This window comes from Alligator sinensis, unplaced genomic scaffold (assembly GCF_000455745.1).
Source record: "Alligator sinensis unplaced genomic scaffold, ASM45574v1 scaffold428_1, whole genome shotgun sequence".
Taxonomy (NCBI): Eukaryota; Metazoa; Chordata; order Crocodylia; family Alligatoridae; genus Alligator; species Alligator sinensis.
The window spans coordinates 1,454,085-1,475,053 of NW_005841919.1; the positions used below are offsets into that span (position 1 = coordinate 1,454,085).

At 44.5% G+C, this 20,969-nt stretch overlaps 1 protein-coding gene across 7 annotated transcripts in view; it reads right to left on the bottom strand.

Moving 5' to 3' along the window:
- The window catches only part of LOC102385749 (activin receptor type-1-like), a 72,050-nt gene that overhangs the window by 24,893 nt on the left and 26,188 nt on the right, over positions 1 to 20,969 (bottom strand). For 6 of the 7 annotated variants that reach the window (XM_006018964.2, XM_006018965.2, XM_014517620.2 and 3 more), the window contains 5 exons: positions 8,666 to 8,926; positions 4,568 to 4,773; positions 4,253 to 4,352; positions 3,457 to 3,603; positions 542 to 817 (listed from right to left, as the gene is read on the bottom strand). In XM_006018964.2, coding sequence (XP_006019026.1) covers positions 542 to 817; positions 3,457 to 3,603; positions 4,253 to 4,352; positions 4,568 to 4,773; positions 8,666 to 8,909 — 973 coding nt within the window. In that variant the 5' untranslated portion in view covers positions 8,910 to 8,926. Of the gene's footprint in view, positions 1 to 541; positions 818 to 3,456; positions 3,604 to 4,252; positions 4,353 to 4,567; positions 4,774 to 8,665; positions 8,927 to 20,969 lie in introns of those variants that run through there. The other variant, XM_025198290.1, reaches the window with a different exon arrangement.

Below are 20,969 nucleotides of genomic sequence, written 5' to 3' on the forward strand. Positions count from 1 at the left end.
CTGGGTAAAATGGTGGATTTAATCAATGAATAAAGAAGAGAGTTTGGATTAAGAATCTTTTTCTGGCAATATAAATTTTCTTAAGAGAATTTTATCATTCTTTTCATGTTTGTACCTTATGTCCAGGCTCACTGAGTTTACAGACATGGGAACTATAAGAACCAGAAGATAAAATTTTTACCATCTTCAAGTAAGATACAGTAAAATAACCATTATAAATGCTACATTTCTCTGGCTAATAACCTCAGCTATATTTATGTTAAAAAAAAAAACCAGCAAAAAAACCAACACATCTCAAAGATGAGGGTTCATGTGCCAATTTTTCTCCCAAGATTATGCTTTCATTATTCACATTAGATTTAAATATTAATTTAGCCAAAGATATAACTTAGAGTTCTGTAAGCAAGCCTACTTGACACAATAAAAATATCAGATTTGCTTCATTTTAAGTGCATATAAATATCTTATAACTACAAAAAAAATAAGTAAATACAATACTCTTTAAAAAAATTAGTCTGGCAAACAAATGAAAATGTCTTACCAAGATCAGCAATGCAGCAGTGCAAATTCTTTTTAACTAAAATATTTTTGCTTTTTAAATCTCTGTGTGCTATTGCAGGTTTACCCTCTGTTCCAAATATTTCAGTATGTAGATGTACAAGACCACTAGCAATCGACAATACAACATTTAGACAACCATCAGCATCCACTGTATTTCGCTGCAGGTAATCATACAGTGATCCATTTTCATGGTAGTGAGTAATTAGCCAAAGCTGTGTACTGGAGTTTCTCGATGTCATGTCAGAAGCAATGAATCCTAAAACAAAAAAGAAAATCATTTTATCTGGCACACTATTTCAATTGAAAAATAAGATGACTGTGTAGAAAAGCAACATTTAACAACTATATTTCAACCCACTGCCCCCTTAGTAACTAGAGCAAAAGCTGTGTTAATCAGCACTTTCAGCACACTACTAACTGGCATCCGAGGGACGCAGCAAAAGTGAAACCAGAAGTACCACTTCCGGGGGACTTATGGTTTCGCTGCCACAAGCCAAGTTTTTCTTTGTCACTTCTTCGGCCCACAGCCCAGGGCAAAGCAGCCTACGCGGAGCAAAGCAGCCAGCACGGGGCCCCGCTCCCTGTCCCTCGGCACACTGACGCTGGGGAGTGCACCAGACTGTGCACATTTGATTAACCGGGATATTTGATTAACCAGCATCCCCCATTCCCAGGGGATGCCAGACAACAAAGCTTTTACTGTATTAAAATTTCATTAAGAATCATATTGCACTCAAAAGCCTGGACATGTTTGCAGTGGCATAACCTTACACCGATGTAAAAATAGGAACAGATTCATAATGTATAGCCTTATAGTGGTGCCCTGTAAAAAGGGTATCCCTGGAAAATTCACAACAAAACTACACTACATAGTTTACACTGGTGTAGCTGTTATGTATCTAGTTGTATCCTGAGGAAGTTATTTGATCAGTGCAATAAGATATTACTGGTCCCCCTTATTGGCAAAGCATTGTATACAAGCCTACTGAGGCAGCCTTGGAAAACCTGTTCACTTGACCACTGTAGATACAATGGCCGCATTTACATGCCACCCTATGGCAACATAGCAACGTGCTACATCACCATATGGTGCGCTACAGCAACGTAGAGATCACATGGGTCTACACGTGATTGGCAGCTAAGTCACCATAGCAGTGCACTCCACCATTTTAGTGTGTCGCTATAGTGACATAGTGATGAAGTCTAACCATGTGCCATGCTCATGGCACAGTACAGGCAGTCACTGCATTGTGCTTTAGTACTTCCAAAAGGAAGCACTAAAGCACACTGCCATAGCAATGGCACAGTATGGAGATGTGTAGATGCAACCAACATGATTTAAATTGGCTTACAAAATGTATTAACATGTTGCATGTCCAAGTCCACAGTTTTATCCAGTGAGCAGCAACAAATGAATTTCTGGAAGGTGGCTTTATCATGCTGTTGTAGTTCGCTATCTTGTTCAAAACCTAATTAATAGGGGTTCACCAATAAAGATTTTTTGGGCCAATACCAATGGCCGATTATTGACCAGCCATATCAGCCGATACTGATCCGATTGCCAATATGCAGCCTGGAAGCTTGGAAAGCAGCATCTGGCTGGTAAGTCTGTTGGAGGGGAAGGGGCATGGGGGGAAGACTGATGCCTCAGCGGTGAGGGAGGGAGTGGGACTGGGGTAGGGGATGGCCGGTCCAACCAGGGCGGGGCATAGAGTCAGCGACTTGTCCGGGGGGGGACTGCGCACACCCCCAGGAGAGGCATGGGGGGCATGTGCCTCCTAGATCTGTACACAGGGCAAGGGCAGGCTGGCTCTTCCCAGCAGCTGTGCTCAGGCCAGAGCAGGCAGCAGCAGAGCTGGGAAGGAGACTACGGGGGCCTATGGTGGTGGCTCTAGCCCCCCTGTAGCTCTCCTCCTAGTGCCACTGCCCACCCTGCCCGGCCCAAGTGCAACCGCTAGGACAGGCCTGGCGCAGACTCTAAGTGAGAGCACACAGCGGCAGCCTGCCTTCCCCCAACACACAGATCTGGCAGGGCACGTGCCGTCCATGCCTTCCCCAGAGGTGTGTGCAGAGGCAGGAGCTGCCCGCTGCTGCCCCCGCACCCCCCCTGGACAAGCCACTGGCTCCACCCCGCACCCTGCCTCAGCTGGGCAGCACCTGTCCCTGCCCCTGCCCCATTTCCTTCCTCATCATGGGGGCCTTGATCTGCACCCCCATGCCCCTTCCCCCTATAGATTTACCGGCCAGACACTGCTCTCCAAGCAGCTGGGCTGCACTTCTGGCCATGTGCATACTGCGGCATTAATCAGCGGCATTACCAGCCACATAATAATAAAAAAGCCAATAGTGTAAATTTTCCTTTTATGAGTGCTGACACGATATGGACTGATGTATCAGTACACCTCTACTAATTTTAAGTCCAACATGTACAGTAAATGGATAAGCAATAGGGAAAAAGACCAAATATGAGAGATGTATGGTGGTAACTTTTTTAGGATCAGAAACCAGATTTGAGAGTCTGTATGTTTAATTCATTTTTAAAAAGGAATTATGGAATTATGGATGCCTTGTGAAACAGTACATTTTCCTTCCCACTTCTTTTCCATTCCCTACCTAGTACAAAACAAAAAGGGAAACCATTAAAAAAATAGTAGCTATCAAGGATTTTTTAAAAAGTACTACCTTTCAGTTTTACGAGTTTACCATTGAGCATGTTCAATATTTCTCTCCAGAAAAAAAATATTCAAGCACACTTACATTATGAATGCTTAATGTGTAATATGACAGTTTTACTTCAAAAATGTATTATTTCCCTGAACACAGATAACCGAACAATCATTCTAACATCTGGTATATTAAAAACAAGTATTTGCCTACTTAGAAAAACAATCATACCTAGTATGTTCTCGTGGCGAAGTAGTATGGTATTGTATATTTCAGTCTCTCTAAACCATGATTTCTCATCCCTTGATGAAAATATTTTGACAGCTACATTCTCTCCTTGCCATTGACCTCGCCAGACTTCTCCATACCGGCCTTTTCCTACAAAATTTGGTATTATTCTATTAGATCATTAACAAGTTATAGAAGATGAGACTGATTCAAAATTATACTAAGCAACAGCTTGTCTTCGTTAAAAATACTTCCACTACTAGAAGTCTCCTGAGATTATTGATATACAACCCCAAGACTTGTTTTTCTAAAGTCTCTTTATAATGCAACAAATCTTGCTTCATCAAGCTCGCAAATAAATAGAAAGCACTCTTTCATGGGTATGTGAAAATCTTATATCCAAACTGGCTAACCTTCTCCCTGCCCTCAGTGAATTGCAACCCCAACAATCTGCTCCAAGGACACCAGACATGTATGTTTTAGAATTACAAGACAGCTTAAGAAACAGGGCACTGCATTAAATGACAATTTCCAATATAAAATTGCAATTTTAATTCATGACTGTATAAGCCTATGGTAAACAGTCAAAAGTTTGTGGGAAGATTTGCTTGCAAAGGTTTTATAAAAACTTCTGAATACATATAATAGAATCCTCACAAGTATAATTTAATATATCAAAATGTTCAGATCATTTTATCCAGTATACTATTATATTAAAAAGTTCATATTTTGATATTCTTGCATTTTTGCTACCTTACTATAGATTCCTAAATTAAGATATGATTAACTCTTGACCTACCTACACATTCTACTAGCGTTATTTGACGAGCCACTGTTCTTTGCACTAAAAATGGTAATCCTGAGCCACTTCCTGAGGTACAAGAATGATCAAGCAAATCCTAAACATAGGGGAAATTTTTTAGTTAAAAACAAAGAAGTCATTAAAATAAAGGGTAGATTTTATTAAATGTTTCAGAATTTTTGGCTGATATCATTTCAAGTTTGACAAAAATGGGTAGGTTAATTAATTTTATTTTTTCAAACATTCTAAACCAAAGATGATTTCACAAAAAGTATTAAATTTAAGTTTTATAAAAGAAGAGTTTTAATTTACCGCCAGCATGCTGTCTCCGATGTTTGAAGTAATCAGGCCATCAATCATACCATGTTCAGCATCATGTGCAAGTAACCGATGCATCCGATTTTGGCTAATCTTGCGACATGCCACAATAGCCACAAATGTGAGAATTAATACCACCATTATAGGACTTATCACAAAAATAACAAATCTATCGGTGTTGTATTGTATTGCTTCAGCCACTGCAAAAAAAGAAAGTATATAAGGGGCAATTCGTATATCTGGTTTTGCTGCTGCCTATTTTAAAAGCTCTTTTTGGCTAACATTTTCCTTCAGGGTAAGTACAAGCAGTCAAAAAGTCCAAGGATAAATTGATTCAGTCTTTGCAGGTTAGCCTAAACAGCAGAGATTAAACGGACTAACAAGTGAACAGACATTTAATACTTTTGATTCAGGAAATGTAGCCACATGCCTGCAGTGGCTCAGGCCAGAAGACAGAGGGCACTAGAGCATGGCTCTCTGGAACGTAGCCAGCATGGATTGTGTTTGCTTCCTCTTCCTCCTGCCCCCAACATCTCTGGGATTTGTAGTCCAGAATCACAACAACAGGACACTGCAGGGTTGCTCATCACTTCTTCCTGCTTCCGGGTGCCTCTGGGATTTGTAGTCCACAGTTGCAGCCAGCAGTAAATTTAGCAGGGCAGGGCAGCTCTGTACTCAGGGGAAGTGGGGGTTAACCCCCACCCTAGCCAAAGACCCCAGCTGGGGTTTGCCAGGAGTAGGGAGGTGGCTGTCCCTGTCTCCCAGCCCCCCCACCCTTCTCTGCTGGAGCAGACAGCAGAGCCCACCCCAAGGCTGCAAGGCATGCTGGGGGGACTATGATTTAACTTGAACCAGGAAGGGGTTTGACACAGAAGTTTCATAAACCAGTCTGACCCAAATCAGTTAAGTCTGATACTACATTCAACCAGGTTAATTTTAAACAGGTTTCAGCCATTTTGAAACTGCTTTATGTGTACTGAACTTCTGTTCTGTTACAGGTTTAAACCAGTGTTTGCTTACTAAAACCAGTTTATGTGTAACTTCTGTCCCTGGCCTCAATGTTCACATACAGTTTTCTGTTGATGGAAACGTGGAACTCATTACAATGTGAACACTTCCCTTCTATCCACTATTTCCATCTTATTAAGCAGACACCACTCAACACTAATTTATAAATCAGTATGTAACTATCCAAGTCCCTCCCTTACAGGGATCAAAGAGTCTGCCTATATGACAATCAATCTTATAAAAATGAAGCCAGGCTTTGGCACAAACAGGTGAGGACAGGTCTGTACTGAATCCTCAGCATTCCTGGGGAGTGAAACCTGAGCATGCACTGCCTATCCACTCCCACTTCCACGTACCAAACCAGAAATATGGCAGTGAAGTCCACTCATGCTGGGGGACCAGTACTTTGACCATATCAGTCTCTGGTGTGCCTACAAGCAGCTGTGTGAGGAAACAGCTTCACTGCTGCATTTCTGGTTTTGACACATGCAAACATGAAAAGGTGGGTGTGGCACGTTTCTTTCCCAAAACACAGTATAGGGTATGGACAGACATAACATCTAAAGTAATCCAAGTGCCTTTAAAATGCTCTAAAAAGTGAAGGTATCAACATACAGAGCCACAACAACCTGTCGAAAGGTGTGTTCCATCTCAGAAAAGACTCCAGAAAAAACAGGAACAACTTTTAAGCACAGTACTCTGTTTCCCACCTCCAGACTGCTCCAAGAAGCTGCTTCTGTGAATCATTCCTGGCTCCCCAGGATTGTGGTACTTGCTCTCATAACCAACAAACTCTCCCGAAGTAAAATAGACCAAGTCTGCAGTGGACACCCAATAGGTGGAGGGCACAGAGTCACTGAGCTCTCTCTTCTGCACTTAGCAGTTCTCAGGAGCTTTTGGAAATTCCAGTTTGAAAGGTAAGCTGGAATCTCTACTCACCAGCCCCACAGGTGAAAGGTCTCCGCCACAATATGGGATTGGGGCCATCCTGAAACACTTCAGCTATGAGGGGCCTGTACACAAGCAAGGTGCAGAAGGGCTGCAAATTTAAAGCACTTCAGACTGCAAATTTGATGCACCTGATAGTGGAGCAGGATCTGAAGCACTTCAAAGAACGTCTGTGCATATTTATGTCCTAACTTCCTTGTATGATTGGACTGAGAAGATAAATTGAAGGGTCAATATAGTTTGAAGTGCCTTTGAAACAGAGGATAGCTAGACAAACAGGAGAAGAGTTACAAGGACGATGGCTGCCTCTTTCCCAAACACTACGATCAAGAGAGAAGAAAATGCTCCTTCCTCCCTCTACAGCAAGCACAGACAAAAGAAGTTATCTGACTCTGCACTAAAGAGGATGAAGGGTTTACAAAAAAAGGTTTACAAGTTGAATGCTCATGAGTCAATTTATGACTACTTCCCACTCCTAAAATAGTTCCACAACCATCTATAAAGGCTTATTTATATTAGATGAGCGAATTGCCTGTCAAGAATGATGGCCGGGGGCAGCGTGGGGGCGGCGCAGGGACAGTGCGCCACCACCCACCACCCCATGTCGCCACCTCCCAGGAGCGGGGGGAAGCTTGCCCTGCCATCCCCTCTATAGAACAGTGAGAGTCCACACATGCACCATGTGACTACAGGTGAGAAGTTTCTAGGGGGTTTGAACTCTCAGCCTTGATGAAGTCATGACCTACTTTTAAGGTCTGGGCATGCGCAGTGCATAACAGTAATGTAACTGTTGATCAATGTTTATATGTTTGAAACAGTTTGAATGTATTGGTCCTTTTAAGTACTGCCCAGGTTTGAATTTGATTGGGTATTGTGAAAAGGGCAATGATTGGACCATGGGGTGAGTGACAGGTGACATGATTAGAAGGCTATAAATCCTGTCCAGAACAGTCAGCAAGAGCTGTGGGGGCTCAGGCTCAGCCTCACACTCACTCTGGTGGACAGTTCTGACTCTGGGCTCTCAGGGTGCAGGAGCTCGTCGAGTGCAGGTTCCTTGCTGTGACCTGGTCGGTGGGATTGAGCTCACTGAGGCTTACCTGTTTCGCGCTTTTTCCTGCTTAGGCACTCAGCACCTTTCCCTATTTGAGGTGCTGAGTACCTAGGTAGGAAAATGCTAGGAATCCTCAGGGACTATCAGAGTGTTTCTCCTGCTAACTAGGCCCAGGGTGTTCTTGCTGCCATCTGTGGTTTCTGGGTTGTTTGTGAAGTTGCACAGCAGTTAACTGTGTAGTGGCCAAAGCTCATTGTAATATGTATTTGATTGGTTGCGTGACCAGGGACATTGAGTTTGGGATGTGCATCAGGTTATTGTTTCATTGGGTGTATTTTATTGTGTTGCAGCTTGGGTGTTACGGGAATATTGCGTTGGGTAGTTGTTGCGCGGGTTTTGTTGTGTAATACAGTTTATATTGCTCAACCTACCTGTGTTGTAGTGTGTAACTACTCTTTTAACTCTGAATGGAGTCGGGCAGTAGATCAATGCTCAGGGAAATTAACTTACTTTAATGCCCCAAGCCTAACTACCTGCGGGTCATAGAGGATTAATGACCCTCTGGATTAATTAGCTAATTGACATCCCCTGCAGGCAGTCCTTCACATTCGTCCCCCTCCACCAGCACCCCGCACCACTGCTGCCTCCAGCACCACTGGCCTCGCCCCCACTCCATCCCCTCTGTCATGGTGGCGTTTCACTGTCTCCGAGGAGCAAGGCCGGGGAGTTGGGGGGGAGAGGGGGGGCAGGCCAGCCCCCCCTGCTCCATCCCCGTTGTCACAGCAGCGCTCCACACTGATTGTTTGTTTCACTAACCAATCAGAGTACTCCAAGAGCGCTATGGACAGACAGACAGATGGACTAAGCCCTTTATTATATAAGAATTTCTACAAACCCATAATCCAAAGACTAGAAAGGTAAGAGAAAGATTTCAATTATGTAGAGCCTGAAAGCTGTAAATCATGTTACAGCTATTTCCAAATAATATGCTTTGATATGTAATCAAGATCATTTGTAATCTTACTATAAACAAAAAAAGAAATTCAAAATTTAACATTCTAACTAAGAAATTATAGCAATCATACCTTGGGGAAGTAGTGGCTTTGCACTTATGTTCCAGTTGCAGAGATTTCCGTAACAGCATTCCACTACCTGATTTATTGAAGGTGCCGTCTTGCATGTCATTTCTCCATGTTCCAGCACACCAAAACATCCTTTCTGGAAAACATACGCCTCGCCATTCAGGATCACAGAGGCAAAACACTGCTGACCAAAGCAACGTTTTTGATGATCACAGGAATTCCCCTCACATATGCATTCAAACAGCATGGATTTAACAGCTCCATCTAAAACAGGAAAAAAAGCATGTGAAGGTCTCACAAGCCTGAAGTCTTTGGTCCTTACCTTCCAGCAGATATTCTCACACAACACAAAGTCACAAGCAAATGGTGAGTATGTCCAAAGCAGAAGTAGAGATTTAAAAAAAAAACAACAACAAACAAGTTACTTCTGACTTCCTGTTAGAATAAGTGGGAATCACACCTTTGGGAAGTAGCCTTATCAACCAACCACACTGAGATATGGGAAGAGTTGAACAAGTAAAAGAGAATCAATGCAAATAAAGGAAAGGGAAAGACTATTATGTGTCAAACAAAACAAAATTATATATTAGAATTAGTCCACATAAAATTAGGGACGCAGATGTCTATACTAGCTTTAAACTAAAAAAGTATACTTTTACAGAAGCCAATATTCATCTCTTGCTCTCACACAAATGCTTTTCCTGAAATTCATTGAAGACTGAAGGTTCTGCTCCCCAAAAAACTATCAAATTTGTAATAACTAAAAAATTGAATACATTGCATATAACTGCTTTTCATATTTCTCTGAAGCAGCCCATGAGAAACATCCAAATGTACTAGATCTCCAACAAAGATCATCCCAAAATCATAAAAGGCTTTAATAGATCTCATAGTCATTAGGGCAAAAAGGGACCTTGTAAGATCATCGGGTCCAGCCTCCTGCCCAAGGGGCAGCGAGTCAGCTACGGTCAAAGGATCCCAGCAAGATAAGCATCCAACTGTTTCTTAAACGTGTCCAGAGTAGGTGCTTGCACCACCTCTGGGGGGAGTCTATTCCAGGCCTTCAGGGCTCAGACAGTAAAGAAGTTTTTCCTTATGTCCAGCCTAAAACGGTCTTGGAGGAGTTTGTGACCATTGGACCTTGTCATCCCTTGGGGTGATCTGGTGAACAGGCATTCCCTCAGATCCTGATGCACATGCCTTATGTACTTACAGGCAGCCACCAAGTCACCCCTGAGCCTGCATTTCTCCAGGCTGAAGAGTCCCATGCCTCTCAGCCTGTCTTCATAAGGCCTGTTCTCTTGCCCTCTGATCATGCACGTGGCTCTCCTCTGGACTTTCAAGGTTCTCCACATCCTTCTTGAATTGTGGAGCCCAGAATTGGATGCAGTACTCCAGCTGCAACTTCACCAAGGCTGAGTACAGTGGGAGGATGACGTCTTGGGTCTTGCTTAAGATGCACTGGTAGATGCAAGCCAGAGTTTTGTTCACTTTACCTGCTGCAGCATCACATCGGTGACTAACGTTCATCTTGTGGCCAGTCATGACCCCAAAAGTCTCTTTTGGTCACAGTGCTAGCGCAGGGGTGGGCAATTTTTTTCGGTGGAGGGCCACTTACACAGTTTTGGCAAGCTGTTGAGGGCTGCATGGGTAGCCCCGCCATTTGACAGGTGCCCCACCCATTGGTCACCATCTTGGGACCAATGTCCCAGGGCCAGCACTGGTGAGGCCCAGAGCAGGGCACAGGCTGGCAGGGGTCTGTGGAGCCAGGCTGGGCTGCACCGGCAGGGAGAAGGGGGAGCTGGCCCAGCTCCATAGAGCCCTACCAGCTGGGACCCTGTACTCCTACCACCTTGCTTTGGGCCCTGCCAGCACAGGCCCCGGGACACCTGTGTGGGCCCCTGAGCCCACTGGTACAGGCGGGGGGCAGTGTGCAGCCCCAATCCTGCACTCACTGGCAGGGAACAAGCTGGTGCTGAGTGCGGGGAAAAAGCCGCGCCGCCCCCCCCCCCCCCCCCCCCCTCCTCGCTGCAGCCACTTGAAGCCCATGCAGGGCTGTCCTGAGCACACACAGGCAGCCCCATGTAGTCTGTGAGCGACTGCAGCACAAGGCATTGGTCACGGGGTGGGGGAGGGGCCATTTTTTCCCCACACAGCACCAGCTTGTAACCCAACTCCATTGCCAGCCTGGGCCCCACGCTGGCTCCAGGCTTCCCCATCAGGGCTGCGTCGTGGTGGCAGCAGCTGCTCTGCAGGGAGGAAAGTGGCCACCCTACTTGCCACGCTGGGCAGTGTTTGCTTGCCACTGCTGCCTCTGTGCTGCCCAGCATGGGAGCTCCAGGCAGGCAGCAGCAGAGGGTCTGCAGCTGCTCCCACCTCGGCGCAGCCCCAACAGGCGAACCCGGTGCTGGCACAGGGCCCAGGCTGGCAGCAGGGGCGGATTACAAGCTGGTGCTGAGTGCGGGGAAAAGTGGCCCCTCCTCCACCCCATGGCTGGCACCATGGTCACATGGGGCTGCCTGTGCCTGCCCAGGACAGCCCCGTGCAGGCTGTGAGCAGCTGCAACAGGGAATGCAGGCCACAGAGCGGGGGAGGAATCAACTCGTTCCCTGCCTGTGGTCCTCCCCTGCCTTTCCCCTCTCCTCTTCCCCTTACCTGAGTTTCCAGCACTGGTAGAGCCAAGGAGCCACATGGTCTGGGGGGGCAGAGCCAGGCAGGTCCTGCTGTTGCAGGAGCCCACCGAGGCTTCCCCTGGGTCCTACTGCCTATGACTCCTGTCATCTTTGACAGGAACCAAGGACAGATAAATGCATACTAATTTTCTAAATTTTTAGGGGCGCTGCAGGCTGGATAGAATGGCCTAGCGGGCCGCATCCGGCCTGTGAGCCGTATTTTGCCCACCCCTGTGCTAGCAAGTATAGCATTGCCGAGCCTGTAAGTATGATGTGGGTTCCCCTCTGAGGTGGAGCACCTTGCATTTCTCTGTATTGAATGCCATCAGGTTTTCATCCACCCACCTTGCAAGCCTTTCGAGGTCGGCCTAGATCACCAGCCTATCCTCAAGCGTGGATACTCTTCCCCAAAGTTTGAGGTCATCAGCAAACTTGGCCAGTCCGCATCTGACACCAGAATCCAGATCATTTATAAAGACATTAAAGAGTACGGGTCCAAAAACAGAGCCTTGGGGGACACCACTAGTCACTGAGTGCCATGCTGATTCGATTCCATCAATTACCACACTCTGGGTCTGACCTCGGAGCCAGTTCTCCAGCCAGTGGACTGTAGTGTAGTTGAGGCTGCAGTTGCCCAATTTTTCCATGACAACATCATGGGACACCAGGTCAAAGGCTTTTTTGAAGTCCAAATATATGATCTACTTGGATTTTAAGGCCTTCAATACGGTGTCTCATTCTATTCCCACAGATAAACTGAGTGGCTGTGACGTAGATGATTACACGGTCAGGTGGATGGCAAATTGGCTTAGGGGTCACACCCAGAAAGTGGGGGGGATGGGTCGGTATCAACCTGGAAAGATGTGAGCAGTGGAGTCCCACAAGGTTTGGTCCTTGGACCAGTGCAGTTCAGTGTCTTCATCAGTGACTTGGACAGGGGTGTGGAAGGCACTCTGTCCAAGTTTGCAGATGATCCCAAATTATGGGGTAAAGTTAATACACTGGAAGATAGGGAAGCAATCCAGGAGGATCTGGACAGGTTGGAAAAGTGGGAGGAGCAGAACAGGATGCAGTTTAACAAGGACAAGTGCAATGTGCTACACCTAGGGAGAAGGAATCACCAGAACACTTACAGGCTGGGGGAGAACCTTCTCAGCAGCACAGCAGAGGAAAGGGATCTTGGAGTCACTGTTGACACCAAGATGGATGAGTCACCAATGTGACAAAGGGATCAGTAAAGTTAACCGCACTTTATCATGCATTAGCAGGTTCATGACAAACAGGTCCAGGGAGGTGATACTTCCCCTCTATGCAGCATTGGTCAGGCTGTAGTTGGAATACTGCGTCCAGTTTTGGGTGCCGCACATCAAGAGGGATGTGGACAACCTCGAGAGGGTTCAGAGGAGGACTACTCATATAGTCAGGGGCCTGCATGCAAAGCGCTACAAGGAGACATTGAGGGACCTGGAACTCTTCAGCCTCCACAAAAGAAGGCTGAGAGGTGATCTTGTGGCCGCCTACAAATTCACTGGAGGGGGGAGGGGGGCAAGGAATAGGAGATTCTCTGTTTACCAGGGTACCCCTTGGAGTAACTAGGAACAACAGCCACAAACTGACAGAGAGCAGATTTAAGTTAGACATCAGAAAGAACTTCTTTATGGTAAGGGTTGCCAGAATCTGGAATGGGCTTCCAAGGGAGGTGGTGCTCTCCCCTACCTTGGGGGTCTTCAAGAGGAGACTGGACAAGCACCTGGCTGGGGTCACCTGACCCCAGTGCTCTTTCCTGCCCAGGGTAGGGGTTTGGACCCGATGATCTGCTAAGGTCCCTTCTGACCCAAACATCTATGAATCTATGAATGATATCAACCTCTTCCCCTTTGTCCAGGTGATACATCACCTGGTCATAGAAGGAAATGAGATTGGTCAGGCAAAACTTACCTGCAACAAACCCGTGCTGGCTATCCCTCGGAATGTTGCCTTCTGTTAGCCTGTCAAGAATGGTTTGTTTGATAATTTTTTCCAAAATCTCTCCAGAGATTGAAGTCAAACTGATTCACCTGTAGTTTCCTGGATCTTCTTTCCTCCCTTTCTTGAAGACAGACACCACATTAGCCCTCTTCCAATCTTCAGGTACTTTGCCAAAGCGCCATGAGTTCTCGAATATCCTTGCCAGTGGCCACACTATGATGTCTGCCAGTTCCCTTAGATTGGGTGCAATCCCAAAATCTCTCCAGAGATTGAAGTCAAACTGATTCACCTGTAGTTTCCTGGATCTTCTTTCCTCCCTTTCTTGAAGACAGACACCACATTAGCCCTCTTCCAATCTTCAGGTACTTTGCCAAAGCGCCATGAGTTCTCGAATATCCTTGCCAGTGGCCACACTATGATGTCTGCCAGTTCCCTTAGATTGGGTGCAATCTATCCAGACCAGCTGATGTGTGGGTGTCCAGCTTCTCAAGGTGTTCCTTCACAAGATCTATGCTAATGGTGGGCATGTATTCACCCTCACTCTGGCTATCCCATATAATGTTAGGCAGGGTGTGGTCCCTTTGGGCTGGTAAAAAACTGACACAAAGTAAGCAATAAGCGAATTGGCTTTTTCCTGGGTGTCGGTTGTCAGCTTCCCCATTTGGTTTAGCAGGGGTCCAATGTTACCCTTGTTTTTCTTCCGACTCCCTATGTATCTGAAGAAGGACTTATCGTCCTTGATTTGTGTAGCCAGTTAGAGTTTGGTTACAGCCTTGGCTTTCCTAGTTCACTCTCTACCGGTGTGGACCAGTGCAGAATATTCCTCCTTAGTGGTGTTTCTTGCCTCCCATCTTTTATACACCTCTCTTTTTAGACGTAGGAGGGCCTTGAATTCCCTTTTGAGCCAAGGGAGTTGCTGAGCTCTTTTACTCCCTTTCCTATGGGTTGGGATGGACTTCCCTTGTGCTTCTAGGATCGCTTCCTTAAGGAGCAATCACTCGTCATGAACTCCTCTCCCTGCCAGATTATGGCCTCTCAGATCCTCGACAACAAGCCTCCTAAGCTTATGAAAGTCAGCTTTCCTAAAGCCAAAGACTTCTGCATTGTCAGCTTTGTGATGGATAGTGAAACTGATCAACTCGTGGTCACTGTCTCCCAGCTTCCCTTTGATTCTTAGGTCACTGACTAGATCACCTGCTTTAGCCAGTACCAGGTCCATCAGTGACTTATCTCTTGTTGGCCCATTAACTTCTTGAGATAGGTAAAGACCATCCACGCATGTAAGGAAGCTTTGTGACAGATCGGATTTGGCCGAGTGCTCTTCCCATGAGATGTCCAGATAGTTGAAGTCTCCCATAACAACCATGCACCGATAGCGTGCAGCCTTAGCCAGTTCCCTGGCGAATTCATGGTCAAGCTCTTGTTCCTGATTTGGAGGTCTGTAGTAGATTCCTACCATTGTATCCCCTTCACCATGTTCCCACCTGTATTCTAACCCAGAGGGTCTCCAGTTGTCCTCCTTGGATGCCAATCTCAGCTTGTAGGGGCATGTAGCTCTCCTTAACAGAGAGCCACACCCCTACCCCTTTTTCCAGCACAATCTCTCCTGCACAGGGTACAGCCATCTATACCCACGGTCCAGTCATAGGAATCCCACCAGGTCTAAATTATTCCTATGAGATCATAATCATGTCTGTTTAGCAGAACCAGCTCCTCGCATTAGTGTATAGGCAAGTAAGTATGCCATTGGAGGCCCCAGGCTTCCTTGCACTCATAGCGAAGCTCTGTTCCTGGGTTGCAGTAGGAGTGGGTTCCCTTGAGCATCCTAACCTGCTGATTTTGCAGTTAGTGCTTGGTGAGCTTGCTCTGGTGTCTGGATTGCATTTTAATTGCCATGGAAAATGGGATCATTTGCTTCACCTAACAAAGCAAGGACAACGAGAATAGTGTAAACCTTTAGTGTAACTGCTGAACACCACTATTAGACTACTTCCAGACAACTTTCAGCTTTCTGTTCGGAATTATACCCACCTTAGTCTGGTCTTTTCTAGACTAAATAATCCCAGTTCTTCCAACCTTTCCTTACATGTCATGAGTTCTTGTATTAATTTTGGTTGCTTTTTTATGGGCTATTTCCAGTTTTCCCACATCTTTTTTGAAGTGTGAAGCCCAAAGCAATACTGCTGAGGTCATAAAACAAGCATCAAATGGTGAAACGGGATTGTCCTACAGACTTTAGATGACTAGCAGTAGCCACAGAACTTCAGGATAACAAGAGGCACCTTCCTTGAGATTTGTGCTGAGTGCAGCCCAGACCTGCACCACAACATCAGGGCTCTCTTTTTAAGGAGCAGATGGTTATCATCACCAGGAAGCTTGCCACTCTTATTATTAGTCAGTATCTCACTGCTTTGGTATGAGAAAACATGTTGAGACTGAAATGATGGAAATGTGCACTGCTATTAAGAAGTTATTGTCCTCACAAGGCAAGGCTTACCAATCCTTAGATTACTTATAACTCTGTAATCACAGGGCTGCATTAGGGCAATTGATAGAATCCATGTTCTTATTCTGTGTTGTCCATGTTAGGTCTTTGGTCTCTTTAACAAAAAAAAAATAGTACTTCCCTGTTCATCCCAAGGTCTAATTTGAACACTGACAGATTTACCAATAGTATGGGGTGGCCTGAAAAAGTTAATGAACCCCACCCCCCCCACACACACACATATTTGCTCCCACAAGCACTATGGCCATTAATAGTGTTGTCATTCACTCTGCTATGCTGTTAAAGCCTTTTAGAACACAGAAAATTATTTAGCTATAACTTAATGACAGAATGACAGCAACATGTGCATTTAAGAGACTGGTAGTGGTGATTGCTAATATAAAGGCTAGAAGTTGCGGAGAAATACTTTCTGCAAATTATGACAATGTTGTGTGTTGCACATTTATAACAACTGAGAGGCAGAGGTCAGGTGACTTTTAAAATGCTATGAGCAGACAGAAAGACACTCAACTCAAAAATTATGATCTCCAGCCATCCATTATCAGGGATCCCTTATGTCCCCCCCTTTTGTAAATAAAGACTAACTTCTTATGTTGTAGCTTTTCATGACTTATTTTGTGTGCTTTCACCTTCTGAAATATACCTGTATTATCATGAGCATCAGCATTATCATCAGCAATCCCTCACAGATAAGGATGACTGTCTTCCATGATTGCTTTATCTTTAAGCCTGTGTTATATGCCAGTTTCACAGTTTGATTTAACATAGGGAATGTCTGTATTCCATGATATTTATTTCCACTCAGGCTTTCAATAACTGTGCAAAGTATTTAAAGAATATGATCTGTGCTTTCAGCTCTCACTTGCTATCCGATTTCCAAACGCCCTGTACTTTGAAATGAAGATTCTGTCATGAGCATCTCTCTATAAATTCTAACACCTACCACAGTGAAAAGAAACAAATTTTATTGTTCAAAAGGGCAAGAACAAGCATACAAAGTGCAAAGAATTGTGCAAAAAATGCTAATAAATAAAGCAGGGAGAACTGTGTGAAAAATGTTAATAAATAAAAGTTGTGCGTTGCTCCAGCCTTTTCTACCTGGTCATCATACAGCAAGTCGAAAGGCTTGGCAGAAAGTCCTTCCCAGTGCTGTATGGGTGAGAGAGATCCAAGATGAGGTTGCAGAAGTCACTGTTTTCAATGCTCTAAAGGAAAGAGCTATGGGCTGGGGGTTCCTGTGGCAAAATGTTTCTCCCAGTAGGTGGAACATTGTAGGAGACCCTGCATGACTGAAATAAGAGCAGCCTAATTTAGTGAGCCAGACAATGAGCAGGGGGAATGCAAGCTTTCACAAAGTATGCTTTCTAGCAATAACATATGTCTGCTTATGATCTCCATCAGCTGCCTCTGCATTTCCCTGTACTTCTCATGTGCCAGCTCTCCATTTGCCTCCATCCTTCTGTTTCTCACGCTTAAGAGACCCCTCCATTCCTGAGCTGCTTCTCAGAGGCTACTACCACCAGCATTTTCTCTTTTGTTCTTCTTTCCCCTGAAACTTGGCAGACATTGCATGGTTGATATTACCCAGCTCTGGAAGGGTCTGACCAGATCAGGTTGAGGTCCTGCATAAGGAAGGTGAGAAAAGTAATGTTCAGTTTCCACAGCCTAAAACTAAAGGCCCCCTGCCCCCTCCAGTATTTTTGATATACTATCCTCAGTCTCTTCCCATTCCTACAAAACTCTGGAAACAGTAAAATATGTTCCACCTTTCTTCTCAAGCATTTTGGAACTCAAATGCACTGGTAGTGCTTGGTTGCCTTTTGTGGTTTGCTAGTGGATAGGGTGTGACATTGCTGGTGGGTTTGCACCCAGAAGTTTCAGAGAACATGGGAGCCAGTTCAGCAACTGTATTTCCAGTACTCCAAGTGATTTTCCCATGGGGTGATTCATAGAGTTTTCAAGATATGGGAGTGGGGCAGAAAGGAGATAGCAGTGGTGGGACTAGGTTAGTAATTATATTTGTTGCTCTATAATCTTCAGGTCCTTCTCCGCAGTACCACAGCCTAGCCAATCATTTCCCAGTTTGTATTTCTGCATGCAATTATTCCTTCCCACATGCAGGACTTTGTACTTGTCCTTGCCCAATTTAATGCAATTGATTTTGGACCATTTTTCAGATTATCCAGGTCATTCTGGGTCCTAGCCCTACCCTCCAGAGTGTCTGCAACTCTGCACAAAAAGAAAGGAAGAAAGAAAGGAAACAGTCTTCAGATGCTATGAAACTGGTGTCATCTACAAGAGTATATGCCCCTCTAAACCCCTTAGTCACCAAGATGGCACCCTGCCCTGCCTTCTGCCTAACTTCTGAACTAGAAATATAGCCTTATATTACAGAAATGCTTTGGCTTCAAAAAAACAACCCTCTAGTTGTTGTGATGCCATGCTCAGAAATGAGATTTATAAGATTATATGAAATGTTTGTTCTGTACTGTTCTCAATAAATGCATTTTAAAGATACAGTTCTCTTTTGATGCTTACATACCTAAATGGTGGGAGGTGCCCAGGGAGAAGTGGAGGCACAAAAGAGAAGGGGGGGGGGGGGGGAAAAAAAAAGTGGGTAAAAGGATGGATGGCTTTAAATTGGGTACTGTGGTTTTGTTCCCCCTCACTCCTATCCCCTCCCTGCAGTCACAATTTGAGCACACTGTAGGGTGGGAGCAGCTGTTGTGATGGGAAGCCAGAAGCAAGAGTTTGGAGGAAAAAAGGTGGTAGGTCTGTGGGTGAATAATGGGCTTGAAAGGAGTGGAGAACTTAATGAGCATAGCAACACCGATTCTAAACAGATCCCCTGCATCACAGGTGCTATTTTAAGCATGTTGGGGGAAGGGCAGGAAGAAATTCAAGAGGTTTTTAGATTACATGCACCCAATACAGGAGAATCCAACAAGCACCTGAAGAAACAAATACCAGACATATCACAGCATTTAGTACCAACCACTTATAATAAAAAAAAATAAGCCAAAAAAGATTTTTGCCATCTCCTCTATTGTATCCCTATTTGGCTAGGGGTATCCAGAACTTGAAAACCAATTAGTCAAGGGGCTGGAAGGTAAGGTTTCCAGATCCTCTTCAGGATGTTCACAGCCCTCCATCATCCGTTTGATGCCCTGTGGGGTGAAGAGGTTCAGCCAGTTCTTCGTCCTCACAGTCATCCCCAAGTCACCTGTATCACAACTATCCAAAGTGGACAAAATGGCAGCATTTCACAACAAAATCCTGTGCAACTCCTCATAATATGGACAGGTAGGCACAACTACTCCTGTAGGTCCAGTTTTGGTCCTTTGTCTTTTTTTAAGTCTCTTTCATATCCTTGGTTTCAATCCAGCACTATATAACATCCTGTTATGATCACACACAGCCATCCCTTGAAACTTACATTTTTGAGGTAACTGGTCATAATATTTCACCTCCAAAACTTCTTGAACATTTCCCTTACCCAGAAAGCAAGATGATCCAAAATCTCTGCACATCTCAAGAGAGATATACTGAACCTAGCTGCATGCTGGTGTTTGTAAAAGGTGATATCTGGTTACCATGACCATGGAGTAGAAAATACATAAATGGATCAGTTGGTCTTGCCAGGTCACAAAGCAGCAGAGGAAGACAGCTGGGGACCAAATAAACACACCATACAAATGCACCCATGCAAAGGTAACTATACAGTGATTTACTGCAAGGTGATATTATAGGAAGTTCAAACATGTACAATATGCACTGTATCTTACTGCATTATGCACTAAAATTGCATGGTTTGAAAACAGGCCTTTTAACACTACAGCTACAGATCTTACTATGAAGAAACATTCCCACCCAATGTAGACAAGCTTTGTTTATTAAACGGAGAGGATGTCTATCAGTTTCCACCCAAGGGAAAAATGTCAGCAACTTCCACACACAATACATAAACAGCCTACGTTTTCCGACAGACTGTGACACACCAGATTAAACAATAAGCAAAACGACTGAAATGTCAGACTGCACCTGAACCTTTTGATTTAAACTTCAGTGGCACAGGAAAGTGAAATGGTAAGCATGTCCTCCACTACGGCATTTGAAATTTGTCTGCCTGAAGTTGGAGTAGTTCAGGAGTGAAAAAACATTTTGTTTCTCCTGATTTAGAGAAGCCTGAACCTGAAATGTCATCTTTTGATGTTGCAGTGCACGAAAATATGAATCAATGAATATCTTGTCAAAAAGAAATCAAGTGAGCCAACTGATCAAAGGAATTCTGTGTAGCACTATCATGAAAAGTGAAAGAGAAGAACAGAGAGGCAGAAAAGTCTTCCAGAAATATTATGTTGGGGTTCTCATTCCAGGTGGAAGAGTGAATAAAAATGAGAAAAAATGAGTTTACGGTAGGTTACCAACTAACTGCATTTGCACAATCGGGGTCAGACCTGAAGAAGAATGCATTACATTTGTAAACTTGTCTAAGTCTATCCCAGGGGTGTCCAACCTTTTTGAGTGTGGGGCTGGATCACGAACTTTTTATCACCCAGTGGGCCGGCGAGCCATATTCAAAGACCTCACAGGAAGCGGTATCACATCAGGAAGTGATGTCACGTGATCTTTGACACCAATGAAGTTGCAGGAAATGACAATGAAATGGGTCTGGAAGTGTGGTTTAAAATCCAAAATAAAAACAATATAAAAGCAAGAATGAAATAATACCAAACACTTGACTAAAATAAGCACTTTTGCTTCTACTCACTTCTCAATGAATGAAAGAAGCATAATGCAAGTCGACAGATCAAATGTGGAAAAGATATCAGCCAGAGTGGAAACTAATCAAAGCAACAAAATATGGGCATTTTTGAGAATAATCTTCAAGAAGATTTACTTTTATTGAATTAATAACTTGTTAGTAACACATCTTTAACAACTAGTAACAAGTCGAACCCCCAATCCTGCACAAAGAGAAACAGAAGCAAACACAATCCAAACACTGGACAGTATTTTTACAAAGATTTTTACCTGCTCCAAATTTACGTTGGAGCCCAGATTGTTCATGCTCAATTCTTGAGCATACTGTTCAGTCTTAAAGGAGCATACAGCACAGCTGCAGGGGACTCAGCCACAGCTTTCCCTCCCTGGTGCAGCC